The sequence below is a fragment of the Muscardinus avellanarius genome (genome assembly GCF_963383645.1).
Source record: "Muscardinus avellanarius genome assembly, chromosome: 11".
Classification (NCBI taxonomy): Eukaryota; Metazoa; Chordata; class Mammalia; order Rodentia; family Gliridae; genus Muscardinus; species Muscardinus avellanarius.
Genome location: NC_137797.1, coordinates 34158090 through 34178113, shown reverse-complemented (window position 1 = coordinate 34178113; position 20024 = coordinate 34158090). Strand labels below are relative to the sequence as shown.

General features: G+C 36.2%; 1 protein-coding gene across 2 annotated transcripts in view; it reads right to left on the bottom strand.

Moving 5' to 3' along the window:
- CEP290 (centrosomal protein 290) overlaps positions 1-20024 on the bottom strand; it is a gene marked incomplete at both ends in the record, with an annotated part of 100544 nt that overhangs the window by 50279 nt on the left and 30241 nt on the right. For both annotated transcript variants that reach the window (XM_080706162.1, XM_080706163.1), the window contains 6 exons: positions 7103-7276; positions 10591-10821; positions 11068-11170; positions 14042-14157; positions 15273-15422; positions 15810-15974. In XM_080706162.1, the coding sequence (XP_080562288.1) occupies positions 7103-7276; positions 10591-10821; positions 11068-11170; positions 14042-14157; positions 15273-15422; positions 15810-15974 (939 nt within the window). The remainder of the gene's footprint in view (positions 1-7102; positions 7277-10590; positions 10822-11067; positions 11171-14041; positions 14158-15272; positions 15423-15809; positions 15975-20024) is intronic.

Below are 20024 nucleotides of genomic sequence, written 5' to 3'. Positions count from 1 at the left end.
TAGCCGAGCAGAGCGGCCAGAGCAGCCGGAGCAGCCAGAGCCGCGTCGCGGAACGGCCGCGGAGTGGCCAGACCCGCGGTAAGGAGCCGTGATGCAGAGCGGCCGGAGCAGCGCGGCCTACATCTCCCCTAGCAGCACCAGGCTCCAGAGAGGAGGGAGACTCCAAACAGAGCTCAAACCCAGAGAGGAGGTACTCTGGCCTCGCGGCCATCAGAATCTGATAACACAGAAATCCAAAGATCTCTAGAAGATCAAATTAGGAAAATAACTTTAGAAATAATAGAGGACTTTTGAAAAGAATTTAGAGAGAGTCAAAAAGAGATAAAGGATGCAATTAATGAAGTAAAGGCCTCAATTCAAAGTATAAACAACAGATTAGACCACATGGAGAACAGAATCTCACTTCTTGAAGATGATCATTCCAAAAATGAACACATAGTTTCTAATTTAGAAAAAAAAAACCCGACAGCAGGAATCTGACATTGAAGAAATATGGGCCCATTTCAAGAGAGCTAAACCTAAGAATAATTGGAATAGAGGAGGGAAAAGAAGGTGAAACCAAAGGGATCAACAATCTCTTCAAGGAAGTAATAGCAGAAAATTTTCCAAACATAGAGCAAGAGGTCGATACACAGGTCCAGGAAACTTATAGAACTCCCTTTAGACATGATCAGAGAAGAGGATCCCCATGCCACATAATTGTCAAAATGACCAATATGGAAGCCAAGCAGAGAATCTTAAAGGCAACAAAAACAAAAGGCCACGTGACATACAGAGGAAAACCAATTAGAATCACTCCAGACTTCCCAAACCAAGTTATGAGAGCCAGAAGGGCATGGAGTAACATATTCCAAACTCTGAAAGAAAACAACTTCCAGCCAAAAATTTCCTACCCAGCAAAACTATCCATCAAATTAGATGGGGAAATAAGAAGCTTCCATGACAAACAGAAACTGAAGGAATTTATGTCTTCAAAACCAGCACTAGAGAAAATACTCAAGGAGATTAACTGCAAAGAGGAAATGGGTAATACACGCCAGAACCAAAGAAACAAGAATTCCCATCCAGCAGACAACTAAGCAAAGAAGAATAAACAGTATCTCAAACAGAAATAAGATCTTAACATGTTGGGAATTAAAAATTATCTCTCTATAATCACACTGAATGTAAACGGCCTCAACTCCCCAATAAAAAGACATAAAGTGGCAAAATGGATTAAAAGCCAGAATCCATCCATCTGCTGCTTACAAGAAACACACCTTACAAGTAAAGATAGGAACAAACTCAAGGTAAAGGGCTGGAGCAAGGTAATCCATGCTAATGGTACTCGAAGACAAGCAGGAGTAGCAACTATGATATCAGACAAGTTAGACTTCAATTAGAAGAGACAAAGAAGGTCACATTTTACTGGTAAAAGGAATAGTCCAGCAAGAGGAAATAACAATAATCAACATCTATGCCCCAAACATAGGGGCAGCTACTTTCATAAATCAAACTCTTTGTGACATGAAGTCACACATAAATCCCAACACAATAATACTGGGAGACTTCAACACACCTCTTACAATACTAGACCGATCTTCCAGACAAAGGGTCAGTAAAGATGTCTCAGAACTAAAGAACACCATTAACCAAATGGACCTGTTGGACACATATAGAATATTTCACCCAACTACAGCAGAGTTTACATTTTTCTCAGCTGCTCACGGAACCTTCTCCAAAATAGATCACATCCTGGGACACAAAATGAGCACTAGCAAATTTAAAAAATGTTACATACTTCCCTGTGTCATTTCAGACCATAATGGAATGAAACTAGAAATCAACTCTAAGAAGACCCAGAGAAACAACATAAACATGTGGAGACTGAACACCACACTTCTGAATGAAGAATGGGTCATAGAAGATATAAGAGGTGAAATCAATAAATTTCTAGAAACAAATGAAAATAAAGAAACAACATATCAAAACCTCTGGGACACTTTGAAGGCAGTATTAAGAGGAAAATTTATAGCACTGAGTGCTCACATAAGAAAAACAGAAAATCTTCAAATAAATAGCCTTACGACACACCTCAAAGCCCTTGAAAAGCAGGAGCAATTGAACCCCAAAGCCAGCAGAAGACGGGAAATTATTAAAATTAGAGCAGAAATTAAAGAAATAGAGAATAAAAAAACAATACAGAAAATCAACAAAACCAAAAGCTGGTCTCTTGAAAAAATTAACAAAATTGATAAACCACTAGCCAACCTAACTAAAAAAAAGAGAGAATCAACCCAAATTATGAGGATAAGGGATGAAAAAGGAGACATTACTACTGACAGCGTAGAAATCCAGAGGATTATCAGAAACTACTTTGAAAAACTATACTCCAACAAAATGGAAAATCTGGAGGAAATTGACAACTTCCTAGATAAATACAACCTTCCTAAACTAAGTCAAGAACATATAGAACACTTAAACCAACCAATAACAATCAAAGAGATTGAAACAGCAATAAAAAGCTTACCATCAAAGAAAAGCCCAGGACCAGATGGTTTCCCAAGTGAATTCTATAAAACCTTTATAGAAGAGCTAATCCCAATACTACTCAAACTATTTCGGGAAATAGAAAAAACCGGGACTCTCCCAAATACATTCTATGAAGCCAACATCACACTAATACCCAAACCGAATATGATAAAAACACTGCAGAGAATTGGAATAGAAGGAACATATCTCAACATTATTAAGGCAATCTACAATAAGCCCACTGCCAACATCATATTAAATGGGGAAAAACTTCAAGAATTCCCCCTAAAAACTGGAACGAGACAAGGATGTCCACTATCACCACTTCTCTTCAATATAGTATTAGAGACTCTAGCCAGAGCAATAAGGCAAGAAAAGGAAATCAAAGGAGTACAAATAGGAAAAGAAGAACTTAAGCTTTCACTATTTGCAGATGACATGATACTATATTTAGAAAACCCAACAAACTCAACCAAAAGGCTTATAGAACTGATCAAAAAATTCAGCAAAGTATCTGGATACAAAATCAATCTTAAAAAATCAGAAGCTTTCCTGTACACCAACCATAAATCCACTGAAAAAGAAATTCAGAATACACTTCCACTCAGGATCTCCCACAAAAAAATAAAATACCTAGGAATAAACTTGACCAAGGAGGTAAAAGATCTCTACAAAGAAAATTATAAAACACTGAAAAAAGAAATCGAAGAAGATCTTGGAAGATGGAAAGATCTTCCATGTTCATGGATTGGCGGAATAAATATCATTAAAATGGCCATCCTCCCAAAAGTGATCTACAGATTTAATGCAATGCCCATTAAACTACCCAGATCATTCCTCACAGACATAGAAAAATCAGTCTGTAAATTTATCTGGAATAACAAAAAGCCCAGAATAGCCAAGGTAGTTCTCAGCAACAAAAACCACGCAGGAGGAATCACAATACCTGACTTTAAACTATACTACAAAGCCATTGTAATAAAAACAGCATGGTACTGGCAAAAGAACAGATATATAGACCAATGGAGCAGAATAGAAGACCTAGAAACAAGTCCACACACTTTCAGCCAATTGATTTTTGACAAAGGGGCCAAAAACATACACTGGAAAAAAGATACCTCTTCAACAAATGGTGTTGGCAAAACTGGTTAACCATATGCAGAAAATTGGATGTTAATCTCACTTTTTCACCCTGTACAAAAGTCAACTCATGATGGATCAAAGACTTGGAAATTAAACCAGAGACTTTGAAGCTCCTTGAAGAGGGCATAGGTCCAACACTACAACACATAGGTACAGACAAACATTTCCTCAACAAGACCCTAAAGGCACAACAAATTAAAAGGAGAATCAATACATGGGTTTGCATGAAACTGAAGAGCTTCTGTTCAGCAAAGGAAACTATCAAGAACCTCAATCGAGAGCCAACAGAATGGGAGAAGATTTTTGCCACCTACACCACTGATAGAGGACTAATATCTAGAATACATAGAGAACTCAAGAAACTCAACACTAAGAAAACAAAGCATCCAATAACAAAATGGGCAAATGAACTAAATAGACACTTCACAAAAGAAGAAATTCAAATGGCCAATAAATGCATGAAAAAATGCTCAACATCACTGGCAATCAGAGAGATGCAAATCAAAACTACCCTGCGATTTCACCTAACTCCAACTAGAATGGCCATCATTCAAAACACAAACAACAGATGCTGGCGAGGATGTGGAGAAGTGGGAACTCTAAGACATTGTTGGTGGGATTGCAAATTAGTGCAACCACTTTGGAAAACAGTATGGAGAATCCTCAGAAGAATGGGAACAAACCTACCATTTGATCCAGCAATACCACTGTTGGGTATCTACCCAAAAGAAAAGAAACCAAACTACCAAACTAATGCATGTGTATCTGTGTTCATAGCTTCACAATTCACCATAGCCAAACTATGGAACCAGCCAAGATGTCCATCAACAGATGAATGGATTACAAAACTGTGGGATATGTACACAATGGAATTTTACTCATCCATCAAAAAAAACTCAATTACATCATTTTCAGGGAAATGGATGGAACTGGAGGACATTATGCTAAGTGAGATTAGTCAGGCACAAAAAAATAAGAAATCAGATGCTTTCCCTAATATGTGAGAGTTAGGGAGAAAAGAGGAGCAAACAAGACAACCTAAAGGAGGAGAAAGGAGGGGAGAAGAGGAAAATCTCTAAAGCACACAATGTACTTAAATATATCAAAGTCAATCACTAAGCCAAGCAAGGGAGGGAGGGACGGGGAGGGAATGGGGTGGGATTTGGGTAGGGGTTAAATCAGCGATGAGTTCATGTTTGTACACACAAGTTTTTTACCCCAATAAGTTGTATGAATATAATGCACCAATAAAAAAAAATTTAAAAAAAAGAATAACAAAAATAGGGTAATGAGTTTTTAAAAAGGACAATGTTATGATAAAATAAGCAGGATGAAGAAATAATAAGACTGCTACACTGTAAAAAAAAAAAAAGTCCAAATGTATAGAGAGGTCGCAGGTTGACAGCCTGATAAGCCCAGTTGTCAGATGTGTAAGGAAAGGAACCTTTTTATGCTTCCTTCCCCCACTGCTGAGTGGCACCTCATTCTTTCTTAGGGATCAGGCTTTGTATAGCAGAACAGAGCTGTCCTCACTGGGCCCCATCTGACTTCTGGCCCTCAGAACCTATGTGCATAATAATATGAATATTTATGAACTAAGTTTATGGATGGCTTTGTTACACAGCATTAACGTATGACAGAGACATATGATTAATTCTGTTGAACTAGTTAGTAATTAGCATATAAGTACATATAAGAAAAGGTAGATTAAATTATAAGGCATATCCAATTCTTTTAAATTTTGAGAGATGAAAATATTCTTTGAAAACTCATGAAATACAGTTAAAATTATTCACTGATATGTTATCTATAAGACTCCTTTTCCTAGCATTTTCTAGAGAGGAAAGAACAAAGGACATGCAGAATGGAAAAAAGAAAATAAATTATTAACACACCTAAATATTCATAAGTGTCTATATATATTAACATAAATCAGTTGTCTTTGACAAAAACCATAAAATAAATTGATCATGATTACTTCTAAATTGTACTAATATATAATGATTTAGATACTTTAGCAGGAGTCACTGAAAGTAATTTAGAATGTTTTCTTTTTGAACTTATAAGCCAACAGAATCATATCTTAGTCTATTTCTGTGAGAGGATCTTAAAAATAAGCCAAAAGTCATTACCTCTCTTCCTTCTTCCTTCCCTACCTCCCTTTCATATTAATTTTTAATTTTCTTTTTTTTTCTTTTTTCTTTTGTACTGGAGATTGAACCGAGGGGCATTCTACTTCTGAGCTACATCTCCAGGCTTTTTTTTTTTTTTTTTGGCAGTATTGGGGTTCCTGGAAATTCTTCTACCTCCGGGCTACACTCCCAGACCTATTTTATATTTTAATTTGGAAACAGGGTCTCTTAAGCCAGCGAGGCTGGCTTCAAACCTGCGTGATCCTCCTGTCTCCGCCTCCCAAGCGCTGGGATTACAAGCTTGTGCCACCACGCCCGGCTACATCCCCAGCCTTTTTTAATTTTAATTTTGGGACAGGGTCTCACTAAGTTGCTAAGGTTGGCCTTGACCTTGTGATCTTTCTGTCTCAGCTTCCCAAGTATGGTGATTATGGGCATATGCCATAAACCTCTCTTTCTTTTTTTGTGTGTGGTACTAGGAATTGAACCCAGGGGCAATGTACCTCCAAGCTATACCCCCAGCCCTATTTTTATAATTCTTTAGTTTGAAATAGGGTCTCACTAAGTTGAAGAGGGCCTCACTAAGTAGCTGAGGCTGGCTGTGAATCTATGATCCTCCTGTCTCAGCCTACCAAGTACTGGGATTACTACTGTGCACTACTATGCCTGGCTTAAGCCTCTATTTCTCATATGGAAGATGAATAAATCAGTAGCTTGTTTGCTTGCTCTAGAAAGTATAAATGTCAAGTGGCTATAGGAGAAGGTTCTGGACCATTCAGGGAAGGTATGAATAAAACTTATGATACTCCAGCCTGTTTTATTCTATCTACAATAAGAAAGAATGAGGACTTGTTAAGCTCATCCACGGTCCAAGAAAATCTATTAGCTTGTCCACAAAATCGATTTCTGTTTCAAGGAAAAGAACTCAGAAACCATGAGATAACAATTTCCTTTGGCAATAAATAAGATTAAGGGAAAGGGATGGGTATTTAATGAATCTTAAGTACTCATTCCTTCTTTTTTAAGTGCCTGGTTGAATTTTCATGTAGCTATATCATGCAAATGGATTAAATAAAGATGATCTACATGAAGTTATCTAGAAGTTATTCAGCAGCTACAAATAAATAGTATGCTGCATATATGTACGTATACTGATATTCAGGAACAAATTACTATTCTACTTATAAATAACATATGTTAAATTTACACAAGTATAAGCAAACTTTAATTTAAGTACACAAAATTCCCTGAAATACAAAGATACCATCAAAGAAAAATGGCTGATATCACAAGGTTTGAGGATTACGCAAACTTACCTCTAGATGTTCCAAATTATTTGTTCTTTGAACAAGCATATTATCTTTTTGCAAGATATCTCTATACTTAGCGGTCAGTTCATTGTATTGTTTATTGGCCAGTTCTAATTCAGACAAAGAGACACTATTATCTACAACTTTTTGAAGAGCTGCAATCTTGAAAATGGCCATTTCCTATGTAAAAAAGAATACACTGAATTATGTTGGTATACTGTTTTCTGGTGAGCCACCACTTGTTCTGACCATGACATACTATGCTCTGCAAGCCCAAAGCAATGGTGCCAACCAGTCAATCACAGACTGACTTCTGAAACTGTGAACCAAGAAAAGACTTGCTCCTTTTTAAACTTATTACCTCAGGTGATTTGCTTAGTAATAGAAAGCTGACTAACATAGTATTATACTCACCTGCTATCAAACTATAAAGTCATGAATAAAAGTCACTAAAGTATCTTTATTTACACCAAAAAGATATGCCTGAACTTTCTGTTCTCTCCAGTATGTTGCTCTATGATACACAAAATTATATAGAAAAGTAAACCATGAATGACGGAAGCATACTGAGAAGTGCAGCAACGAACAATCACACTTATGAGGACGATAGAGAACTCAGTTATAATTCATTCTGAAATAGACCAATGACTGAAAAATTCTCGTAATAGCGCTTCAGATCTCACAGTGACTTTTTTTTTTTTTTTTTGGTAGTACTGGGTTCCTGGAAGCCCTTCTACCTCTGGGCTACACTCCCAGACCTATTTTTTGTTTTTATTTGGAAACAGGGTCTCTTAAGCCAGCGCGGCTGGCTTCGAATATGCGCGATCCTCCTGTCTCCACCTCCCAAGCGCAGGGATTACAAGTGTGTGCCACCACGCCCGGCTTTACAGTGACTTTTCATATTAACAAGCACACACAATTCTACCTTGCCCTTAGGATTTGGTTTTATTTTCGGGGGTGGAGAGGACACGGGTAGATGTAGTAGCATTTCTCATTTTTCAAAAATATCTCATTCTTAGCTTTACAAATATTGACCATATATACTTGTACACATTCATTACATAAACTAATAAATTCAGGTTGAATGATTAATTGAAAGAGGAAGAAAATTTCAGTTCTTCTTCCTTTACTGACTGCTATACTTGTGAACCTACCTCCCAAAAGACATAAGATAAAAATCAAGAATTAGTTTTATGTCTCAAAAATTCCTTAGACCATGTCTAAACAAAAATAGTTTTTAATTTTTAACATACTTCTCATCGCATCAGGACTCAGCTTTCAGATCACATTGAAAATTGGTCCATTAGCAATGATGATATCACCCTTGCTGTCACTAAAATAGATGGTAGCCATTTAAATTTTGAATTCTGTGTTCATGATTTTGTCTAAACTAGTCATGTAAACTGAACAATTACCTGTGTAAAAATAATATACAAGGTCAAGGTACAGGCAGATGTTCTAGGCATGTAACCTTTCCTGTCTTTATTTATATAAAAAAGAGACATTAGAATAATAATTTGCTACCTGGAGAAGTTGAGGCAGATGGAGAAGGCATGAAAAATACAAGAACAGATGTAAGATTCTTTAAGATTAGATCTTTTGAAAATGTAAAATTTTAGATATCCAACAAAAAAAGAAAAAATAATCCCTAAAACGAAAAACAAATAGAACCTAGTGTGGTGGTGCATGCTTGTAATCCCAGCACTTGTGAGGCTGAGACAGGAGGATCGCACAGGTTCGAAGCCAGCCTCAGCTACTTAGTGAGGCTCTCAACAACTTAGTGAGACCCTGTTTCCAAATAAAGTATAAAATAGGTCTGGGTGTGCAGCCCTGAGGTAGAAAAGCCCTTGGGTTCCACCCCCAGTGCCACAAAAAAAAAAAAAAAAGAAATGAAACTATCAAACATAACATGAATATATGAGCATTACTTCAAGTACATATACAATATGCTACCTTGCCTGTACTTCCTCAGTGATTTACATTAAGAAAATGAAAACTGTAAGGAAATCTTAACTATGATAGGTTGTAATTCTGCTGTTTTATTGTTTTACTATTTCAAATTAATGCATTTATATTGTAGGGTAAAACAAGTAATTATTACAAATAATCATTTTAATGTAAATAGTTAAGATTTTTATTTAAAAAAGGAATATAAGTACAAAATTGAAGGATATCTGAAATAATTCTATACTATTAATTTACTCTATAATGCTAAATTTGATTGAAAATATCAATATGAACTCATGGTTTAAATATACACATTTTCCTATAGCTATGACATTCTGAGAGCAATGACAGCCAGTGATCAGTTCTTGGTATCTAAATGCTTTCCCCTCTAAAACAGACCAGAACTCCTTAAAGAAATAGTTTTAAGTTCTGAGAGAAAGTATATAAGATAAAACTGGAATGTCTTGTTATACAAACTCAGCTTTGAAATATGGTTCAAAGACTAACAGATTCTTGTCCACAGGAAATAAGAGCCAGCTTTTCAAAGGTTCCCACTGGCCAGAGCTGAAAATAAAAAAATAACAAATCTAACAGACTAACACACCCTAAATACGTAAATCCTGAGTTTGTCATGATACCTAAAGAGAAAGCTGAGTAGAAAAAATCAGAAAGAGGCATAGCAGGCAAACTCTGTATGCAGAAAACTGATAGTTAAAATGTAAAGAGTGAAGCATTTATCTTGTCTTTATAGGAAGAATTATCCTTCAATCCTTGGCTACTGAGTAAAAGCTCTTTATTTTACAGAAGAATGCCCATTAATAAATGTAAAAGCATAACTAGAAAAATTATGATTTTTGAAGAACTCATGAAATAATTTAGTCAGGCAAAAATCATCAGTAGTTGCTAAAATCATGAGTAGGATCTGTATTTTGTAAAAACATCTGTATTTTTTTGTGCAAAATATCACTACTTAGTTAAATCATTTAATAAGTTCTCCTCTTGACAGTAATATTCAACCATGAAACATATGAAAACCAGACATTCTATCTCTTGAAGTACAAAGCATAGCTTATGAAGTATTCCTGGCAAACATGTTTAAACTTGACTATAACCAGGGCTTCAGAGCTCTTTTTATAAATACAAAGCATAGAAAAACAAGTAAATCGACAAATACACAAGAATGAGACAAAGACATGTAACATCCAAATTTAATAAATGTGTAATTCTTGACTAGAAACTGGTACAACTAAAGAAATGTAATTAGAGTGTAGGTATTAAGTAAACTAAGGAAATATCAATTTTTTAGGTAAGATAAAGTTTCTATAGTTAAGTAAACAAAAATGGCTTTGTATGTTAGAGATGCACAAGAAAATAGAGAAAAAATATTCCTACAAAAAATATTGCTACAGAAAATGGATGAAGCAATTATGGCAAAATGTTAATAAATATTAACTATTACTCCTCGAGATGACTGTCCATGATTCTATCCTATCTTCTACATATTTAAAATTTTTCTTAGACTCAAAACCAAAACAAAAGTTAAATACCTTAAATCTTTGCAAACAGCCAATTTTTTGACAAACGTCGGCCTCCAGTGACATTAAGTCATTCTTTTGTTTCCCATTTTCTTTTCTAAGTTGTCGTTCCATTTCTACTAAAGTTGTATACTGCCTTATGAGTGACTTTTCATTCACTTGCAAAACAGTAATTTTCCTACTATTTTCTGAAAGTGTTCTTCTCATTTCATCGGAGTCCATCTGAAGAGTATTGAGCAAATTCTGCACAAAGACACACTAATATTACTTACTGAATCTAGCTAACCTAGTTTACATAATATTGTAAACTGAAGAAGGGCTGAATTTGAGTGATGCATGCATGTATGCCTCTATTATCTTGTACCACATTAAGATGTATGACTAAAATGCACCAATAAATTTTTTTAAAACTTATTTTATCACTGTGAATCGCTCTTCCATGTACAATTCTAATGCACCACTAAAATTTTTTTAAAGTATATTACTTACATTATATTCTTTAACTTTTATAGCATCTTGCTGGATTTGATCCTCAAGTTTTCTCTTTTCCTCTTTTATTGTTTCAGATTCTGTTTTCCAGGTCTCCTTTTCACTAAAAAGACAAAATAACAAGAACAAAAAAAGACAGTACTGTAAATCTAATATAATGTTTGATATCTTTAATTATGGAAACTGAATGTTTTCTTAAAATAAGGAACATCCTAGTTACTCAGCATGTAACACACAAAAAAGTAAAATTTCATTAAAAAGATTTAGTTAGGAATTAACTTCTTAATTAATGCCAGATTACAAAGTTATTTTATCAAACTATTTTCATGCTTTTCTGATTCATCACTCTCTAGGGACATAATATAATCCTTATTCCACATCTGGACAAGAAGCATATAAAATAAGTCTAGAAGATACATTCCAGAAAATAAGCTTTGAAAAGTAGATTCAAAGACTTATCAAAATCACAAAAGAGCTAGTTTTATTTTATTTATTTATTTATTGGTGCATTGTAATCATATATCACATTGGAGTACAAGACTTGAGAGGATATACAAGCACACATCATCCAATTAGCCCTCATCCAGCCCCCATCCCATTCCCTCCCCCTCCATCGATCCCATGCTTGTTTGGTGATTAACTTTGATATATTTGTTTATGTACCTCCTGCGTTTTAAAGAGGCTCCATCCTCCCGTATTCCATACCCTCTGATTGGTCACCTTAGTAGCTTCATTATAGGGCCCTTTCTATAGCTCGACCTCTTCCTGTTGCCTCTTTCCTCCTAGTTTTTGCTGATTAGGGGAAGCATCTGATTTTTATTTTCTGCGATATTTCTCTGTGCATGCCATGTTGCAAGTACTGATCCCACTCCTGACGGCCCCAGTAGTGGCCTGGCTACCTGGTGGACTGATCCAGACCTCGCTAGCTCAAGCAGTGGCCTTGCCTCATGGGAGGCTCCGATTCTGGTCTCGCTGGCCCCGACACCGGCCTAACCCCTCAGCTGGCTCCAATCCCGGCCTCGGAGGCCCCAGTAGTGGCCTTGCCTCACGCCAGGCTCCGATGCCGGCCATTGGCCCCAGCACTGGCCTAACCCCTCGGCAGGCTCTTATCCTGGCCTTGGAGGCCCCGGCACCGGCCTAGCCTCACGGCAGGCTCCGACCCCGGCCTCGCTGGCCCCAATACCGGCTTAACCCCTCGGCAGGCTCCGATCCCAGCCTCGGAGGTCCCAGTAGCGGCCTTGCCTCCTGTCAGGCTCCGATGCCGGCCGTTGGCCCCGGCATCGGCCTAACTCCTAGGCAGGCTCTGATCCCAGCCTCGGAGGCTCCAGCACCGGCCTTGCCTCATGGTGAGCTCTGATCCCGGCCTTGCTGGCCCCAGCACCAGCCTAACCCCTCGGCAGGCTCCGATCCAGGCCTTGGAGGCCCCAGCACCGGCCTTGCCTCACGGCAGGGTCCGATGACGGCCTCGCTGGCTCCAGCCCCGGTCTAACCCCTCGGCAGGCTCCAATCCAGCCTCGGAGGCCTCAGTAGCAGCCTTGCCTCACGGAAGGCTCCAATGCCAGCTGCTGGTCCCGGCACCAGCCTAAGTCCTCAGCAGACTCTGAACCCGGCCTCGGAGGCCCCAGTAGCGGCCTTGCCTCACGGCAGACTCCAATGTCAGCCATTGGCCCTGGCACCCGCCTAACCCCTCGGCAGGCTCTTATCCTGGCCTCAGAGGACCCAGCACCGGCCTTGCCTCATGGCAGGCTCCGATGCCAGCCAAAGAGCTAGTTTTAAAGGGCATCCACTACACAAGGTTTATCCAAAAGAATAAAGAATCCAATTGAATCATTATTCAATTAGATGCTGATTCTTTAAAAAGGTTTATTGAATGCAAAACCAGGAAAATAATCAATAACCTAAATTAATTCTGGAAATCAAATCTCAACCTTCTCATTCTACTCTTAAATTTGAATATTAAATACTTGCAAACTATTCAGAATACAAACATTAGAAATTCTTAAGTATGGTGTGTAAAGGACACACAGAAGTAAGTTCAAGAGATCTATTGTACATCAGTATATACTTGAAAATGCTGAGAGTAGATTTTAAAGTGTTCTCACCACACACACAAAATTAATGTGCACACAAAATTTTAGCATGTGCACTGATATACATGTCAAATAGCTAGATTACCACTCCATAGTTTATACAAATATCAAAACAACATGCTGTACTCCATAAATACATAAAATTTTACTTGCAAATTTAAAAATATGCTAATAAATTCCCTCTCTAAAAAGTTGTGTGGAGCTGGGCATGGTGGTGCACGCTTATAATCCCAGTACATGGGATGCTGAGACAGGAAGGTTGGAAGGCATAGTGAGACTCTCATTAACTTAGCGAGATTCTATCTCAAAAGAAAATAAACAAAATAGAGCTGAGGATGTAGCTCGGAGGTAGAATGTCCCTGAGTTCAATCCCTAGTGCACCCCCACACACACACACACACACTAAAAGTTGTGAGACACTGTTGCTTACACTCACTTATAATCTGCTTGGTATAAACCAACTATGGGTCACCACTTTCTTTAATACTGAAGGACTGGAACTTAGACATACAAGCTATTTATGGCTTATGACATCTGGAAGTCTGCAAGATGTTGCCAGAAAAAAATGTCAATCTAAATCTAAAAATTATGTGGAAAGAATGTTTCTCTTCCTCAATGGACATGGTTCTATCTTCCTGGAACTTCTGCAACTATTTTATAACCATAGTAGGAGATAACAATATTTTGTGTGGTCTAGTTTCTAATGGGTTTCTTGATAGATTAGATAATAATCACCCTTAGTGTTTAAATCACCTTTGATTAGGTGTTACTAATTCTTACTAAGTAACTGAACCTCACTATGATGTATATTTACAATGTACTGATAGAAGCATAAAAAAGAATATACTAGAGTTAAATTTATAAAGCCTAGCTAATATATATACCTTAGATATTCTTTATATAATAGACTTTGCTGATGACGAATTACCGCAAATTTTCTGTTATAGTCTTCAAGAGAATCTTCTAAATTCTTTAGTTTCTTTTCTTTATTTTCTAGTTCCTAAAGATTTGTTTGGAAATAAGAATTAAAATATCAGAATTCATTCTAAATTTGAAGATATAAACTTATATTCATGCAAGACTATAAAATATGTAATATAAAAGAGTAAAGTCACAAAAACAATAAGGAATACAGTAACTCCTATGATTTCAAACTTTTTTGCTGTTTTTTGTGGTACTGGGGAGGGAATCTAGAGACATTCTATGTGTGAGATATACCCCCAACACTATTTTATTTTCTATTTTTTTAATTTTAAAACAGGGTCTTGCTAAGTTGCTGAGCATGGCCTCAAACCTGGCATCCTTCTGTCTGACCTTCTCAAGCAATCTGATTACAGGCATGTGCCACCATGTCTGGCTGATAATTTCTAAAATTTAGACTTTCTAATTGATAACATAAAAAACTAAAAATACAGGCCAGGCATGGTGGCGCATGCTTGTAATCCCCATGCTTGGGAGGCAGAGACAGGAGGATCGCACAGGTTAGAAGCCAGCCACGTTGGCTTTAAGAGACCCTGTTTCCAAATAAACAGTATAAAATAGGTCTGGGTGTGTAGCCCAGAGGTAGAAAGGCTTCCAGGAACTCCAGTACCACCAAAAAAAAAAAAAAAAAAAAAAGTAATGATATAGAAGTGGGCATGACAGAGCATGCCTATAATACAAGTATCTGGAAGGCTGAGACAGGAAGATTATAGTGATAAGGGTAGTCTTCACAACTTAAAAGAGACCTTCGGCCACTTAGTGAGACCCTTTATCATAACACTATAAAGTAGTTTATCAGACTTCAATCTCTTACACTGCTTTCCTAATAACCAGCAGTAAACATAAGTACTCATCTTATTTACATATCACTACTTCATAGTAGCTTCCTGTTGTTTTACATGTCAATCACATAGTTTATACAAATGACACACATATGATCAAGGTAAGTGAACATGTTTCTCATGCAGATTAATGAATAAATTATCTTTATTTATACTGTTCCATCTAACATTATAATACATTAACAATACATCTAACTGTTAATGTTCTGGGAACCCAAAGTAATGCATGAAAGCTAATTTAAGAAGCATATTATCAATGATCTTTATTATTCACATTTAAAATGTTCAGTACCTGCAAGAGATTTATTAAATATTCATTCTGAGAGTTAATGATGTTGGCACTAGATGGTGCAATTCCATCAGGTAGGTCTACTCCTTTAAAAACAACATTTGACCTTTCTGATTGCCTTAGAAGACTAGTTTCTTTCTCAAGATGATCTATCTAGAAACAAAGACGTTAAGGATGAGAAACACTTCTCTTACATCCAATAAAAGACAAACTGAAAAGTAGCAACTTCTAATTCATGCTTTTTCTATTGAATATTAGAATAAAATAGATAAGTGATATACTGACAAGAATTAAGTCATACTTTAAATTTTACTTAGAAATGCATAGGTATAAGACTTGGAATTTTTCTGTTACTTTTATATCATAAAGTATTTTCAACTTGATTTTTATAATAAAAATACAAACTTTTTTTAATGTTGAAAGAATTCATTTAAGGAACACGTTCTCGCACAAAGCCGTCTTAACAAAAAAATTTCCTATTAAACCTATGTTCTGATGCTTAGCATTTTCTTTTGTTTGTAATAATGATGAAATCCTCACCTTTAAATTTGCTTTTGCTAACTGCTGTGAATAATTAATAGCCTCCTTCCGAGATTCCTTAAGTTCCTGTCTTAATTCTTCATTCCTTCCAGTAAGTTGATCAACTTGGGCTTTCAAATGTAGATTAGCATCAAAAATTCCTTCTGCATTCTTTGTTTCTATAGCCTTGTGTATTTACATTATATATTAGAAATATAGAGAAAAACAGTAAAATGATAGTACATAAAATGTATCCTTAAAACTGACATTTAAATAATTTTCTATTTTTACTGTCATGTAAACAAAATATGCTATTTCAATTATTATATGAATTTAAATTTATAAAACTTCAATTTAACATACTGCCAAATATGGTGATTATTTCATTACATGTAACACCATTTAGTTAATCTCAACAGATTGGTATACTATAAAAATAACCAGACAGGAATAAGATGACTCCAGTTCAAATATTAACTAGTCTCTTATGGGCAAGTGACTTAATTCTTTTTCATCTTCGTTTCCTTTCTCTAAAAAAGTAGACATGTTTGCTTTGCCCCCCCTTCACATGGTTTTTGTATAGTCAAACTGAAGTAATTATATATAAAAGATTAGAAACTATGCAACATCTGAATTAAAAGCATGAGCTTAAAGAATGGAATAGCTTCTACATTCAGTTAAGTGAATTTTTCAGTATTTTCTCACCACAGCTGAAGCATACATGATGACAAAGGCCAAGGAAGAGAACAAAGTTGTTATCCAAGAGTAATAAATTATCAAAAATAATGTGTCAAATACTGAAGTATACAAATGGCTTTACAGGGCCTAATTCTCCAACAATGATATACATATACACATGCCATGCATATATCTACATATTATATAGAGATAAATATTTTTAACATTAGAAAAGTTATATGGACCATATAGTAGATCCATTCCCAATCTTTTGAAGAATCTCCACACTGATCTTCAAAGCAGCTGTACTAATTTTCAATCTCATCAACAGCACAGAAGAGTGCCTATTTCTCCACATCATTGCCAGCATTTATTATTGTTTAGCTATTTGATAATTGTCATTTTGATTGAAGTTTATATAGAATTTTAGTGTAGTTTGATTTGCATTTCACGTATTTATTGGTAATTTGTATCTTTTTTTTTGTGAAGTGTCTATTTAGTTCAATTGCCTATTTTTGATTGGATTATTGGGGTTTATTTTAGTGTTAAGTAATTTGTATGGAATTATGTCATTTGAAAAAATAGATGGACCGTGAGAACATTATTTCAAGTGAGACTGGCCAGTTACAGAAAGTGAAGGTCTTGTGTTTATTTTTAATTTAATTTTATTATTATTATTTTTTGTTGTTGTGGTGGTGGTGGTGGTACTAGGGTTCCTGGAAACCCTTTTACCTCTGGGCTACACTCCCAGGCACCTATTCTTTATATATTTTTATTTGAAAACAGGGTCTCTTAAGCCAGCACAGCTGGCTTTGAACCTGTGTGATCCTCCTGTCTCCGCTTTCCAAACGCGGGGATTAAAAACGTGCGCCACCACACCCTGCAGGTCTTGTGTTTTCTGTCATATGCAGAGTCTAGGAATAACTGGAATGCCAGAGAGAATTCATTCATATAATGGAGGAGAAACTCCAGGGAAGCCAGGGGAGGGGTCTAGGGGAAATGAAAGGGAGGGGGCGAATCAATGATGGAATCACTTGCATTGACATTATGTTAGAATACCAATGTCAATCTCAATACCCTGATGGGGAAAGGGGGGAAAGTAAGGAGAGGCGGAGGAAAGAATGCCAAGTGCTATGTGCATGTATATAAGTACTACTATGAACTACATTACGATGTGAGACTATAATGCACCAATAAAAGTATAAAAAGTATGGAACAAAATTTCTCAATGAAAATTAAACTTTCAGAACTGAAGACAGTTGGGAACAAGATAAAATAAGTAAAACAAAATGTAATCTACTCAGTAGGGTATTGATTAGTACAAGTAAGCCAAAAGAGATCATAGAAGACTTTATTATTTCAGAGAGAACATCAGGAAGGTGAAAGGTAAAGAAAGAAAAGTACTCTGACCACAAGGTAGTCTTTCTTGCTTGTCTTAATACCAGATTGGCCACATGGCCTTTTGGAAAAGTGAGACTGATTAGATAGTGGTTTAGGGCACTGCACAACATAGTAGTAGAAAGTAGCAGAAAGTGAACTTAAGTGCACATTAGTCAAAATTATCTGATCTGAAGTCATGTGTTCTCTTTTTCTAAGAATTTTGTTGGTGCACTATAATTATACAACATAGTGAGCTTCAAAGTGATACGTTTATATACATGAATATAAAGTGGTATGAATCCCTCTGGATCCACTGCTCCAGTCTGCTCCTTCCCTGTACATGCTGGGGAGATTCATAGTGATAACTTCATATATGAACTTAACATGATTTGATCTATTTTTATTTCTCAAGCCTTTTTCCTTCCCCTTCTCTATCCAACCCCCAACCTAATCCTATTCCACTATTCTACTGTTCTTTCTCCTCTTCCATTCAAAGTACCTTTTATTCCCTATTTTCTCTCTAGCTTCTACATATGAGAGAAAACATCCAACTCCTGACTTTCTGAAACTGGTTGATCTCACCTAGCATAATGTTCTCAAGTTCTATCCACTTTCCTGAAATGACATAATTTTGCTTTCCTTTATGCTGGGTAAAACTCTATTATGCATATACAACATTTTCTTTACCCATTCATATGTTTTAGATAGACACCTGAGTTGATTCTATAATTTGGCTATTCTGAATTGTGCTGCTATAATCATAGATATGTGCCTATCACTATAGTATTCTATAGTCATGACTTCTGAATTTTCTTAAAGGTGATTTGTGATCTTCAGACAGAGCATATGAAACAGAAAAAAACAACAGCAATCCGAAATAGAACTCTGGAAGCAGTGGCCTAGAAAAGGTCCAGAGATTGTCAACAGAAGTAGAAAGCAAGATTTCCTAAACTATTCATTCTGCTTTTGTTTGGTCACAATGTAAAGAAAGAATTTGATCTGGGAAACAGTATGAATAGTGGGTAGCATTGTAGACAAAAGATGGACACATAAAGAATTATATTAAACATTCAAAATAGCAGAAGCAAAATAAAGGCTTTAATAAGAGAAGTTAGAATCAGAAAGATATAAAGAGTATCAAACAGTTTGCATTAATTTTGTCAAATGATTTTCTGGCCTCAGGAAGTTGTTGTTTATCAGAACTGGGGATTGAACCCGAAGGCTCTTAGCTATACTCCCAGCCCTATTTTTTATTCTTTAGTTTGGAACAGAACAGAATCGCACTAAATTGTGGAGGGCCTCACTATATAGCTGAAGCTGGCTGCGAATCTGTGATCTTCCTGTCTCAGCCTCCCAAGTACTAGGATTTCAAGCATGCACCACCACGCCTACCCTCAGGGAACTTTTAACATAGCAGTAGAACTCTCACTCTCACTCTCTGTGAACAGTTAAAAGTGTTGTTATGAAAAGAATTCAACTACTCATTACTAATCATTGTAAAAAGCAATTAAATATATATAAATTTTTTCTACCTAAACCAGGTAAAAATCTGAGAAACAGTAATGTATGCTAAATATATTTAGATAATGTGAAAAGTACACACCTATATTATTCTGGAATGTGTATTATATTTAAGTTTACATAACAGACACTCTTTAATAGTGTAGAACTCTTAAGTGTCCATATGGTAAATACAAATAGAATATTACATAATGGCTAAAATCTTTACTGTAGCAATGAGTGTTTAAATCTTTCAAATAAAATGGTTTTATTACATTCCAGGTTTGTGGCATAATTTCCTAATAGTTCTACATTTTCACATATAACAACAACAATAAATAAATAAACAAACAAACAAATATTTTTTGATCAATGTAAGTTTTGCTTACTTTTGGGATTTTTTTTTTTTTTTTTTTTTTTTGCGGGTCTGGGGGTGGAACCCAGGAGCATTTGACCTCCAAGCTACACCCCCTGCCCTATTTATTTTTTTTATTCTTTATTTTGACACCGGGTCTCACTGATTTGCAGAGGACCTCACTAAGTAGCTGAGGCTGTCCGCGAACCGCAATCCTCCGGTCTCGGCCTCCCAAATGCTGGGATTACAAGTGTGAGCCACCTCGCCTGGCTATAGGAGGTTGTTTTTTAACCACAGAGTTTACAAAACTGATAGGAACTTAA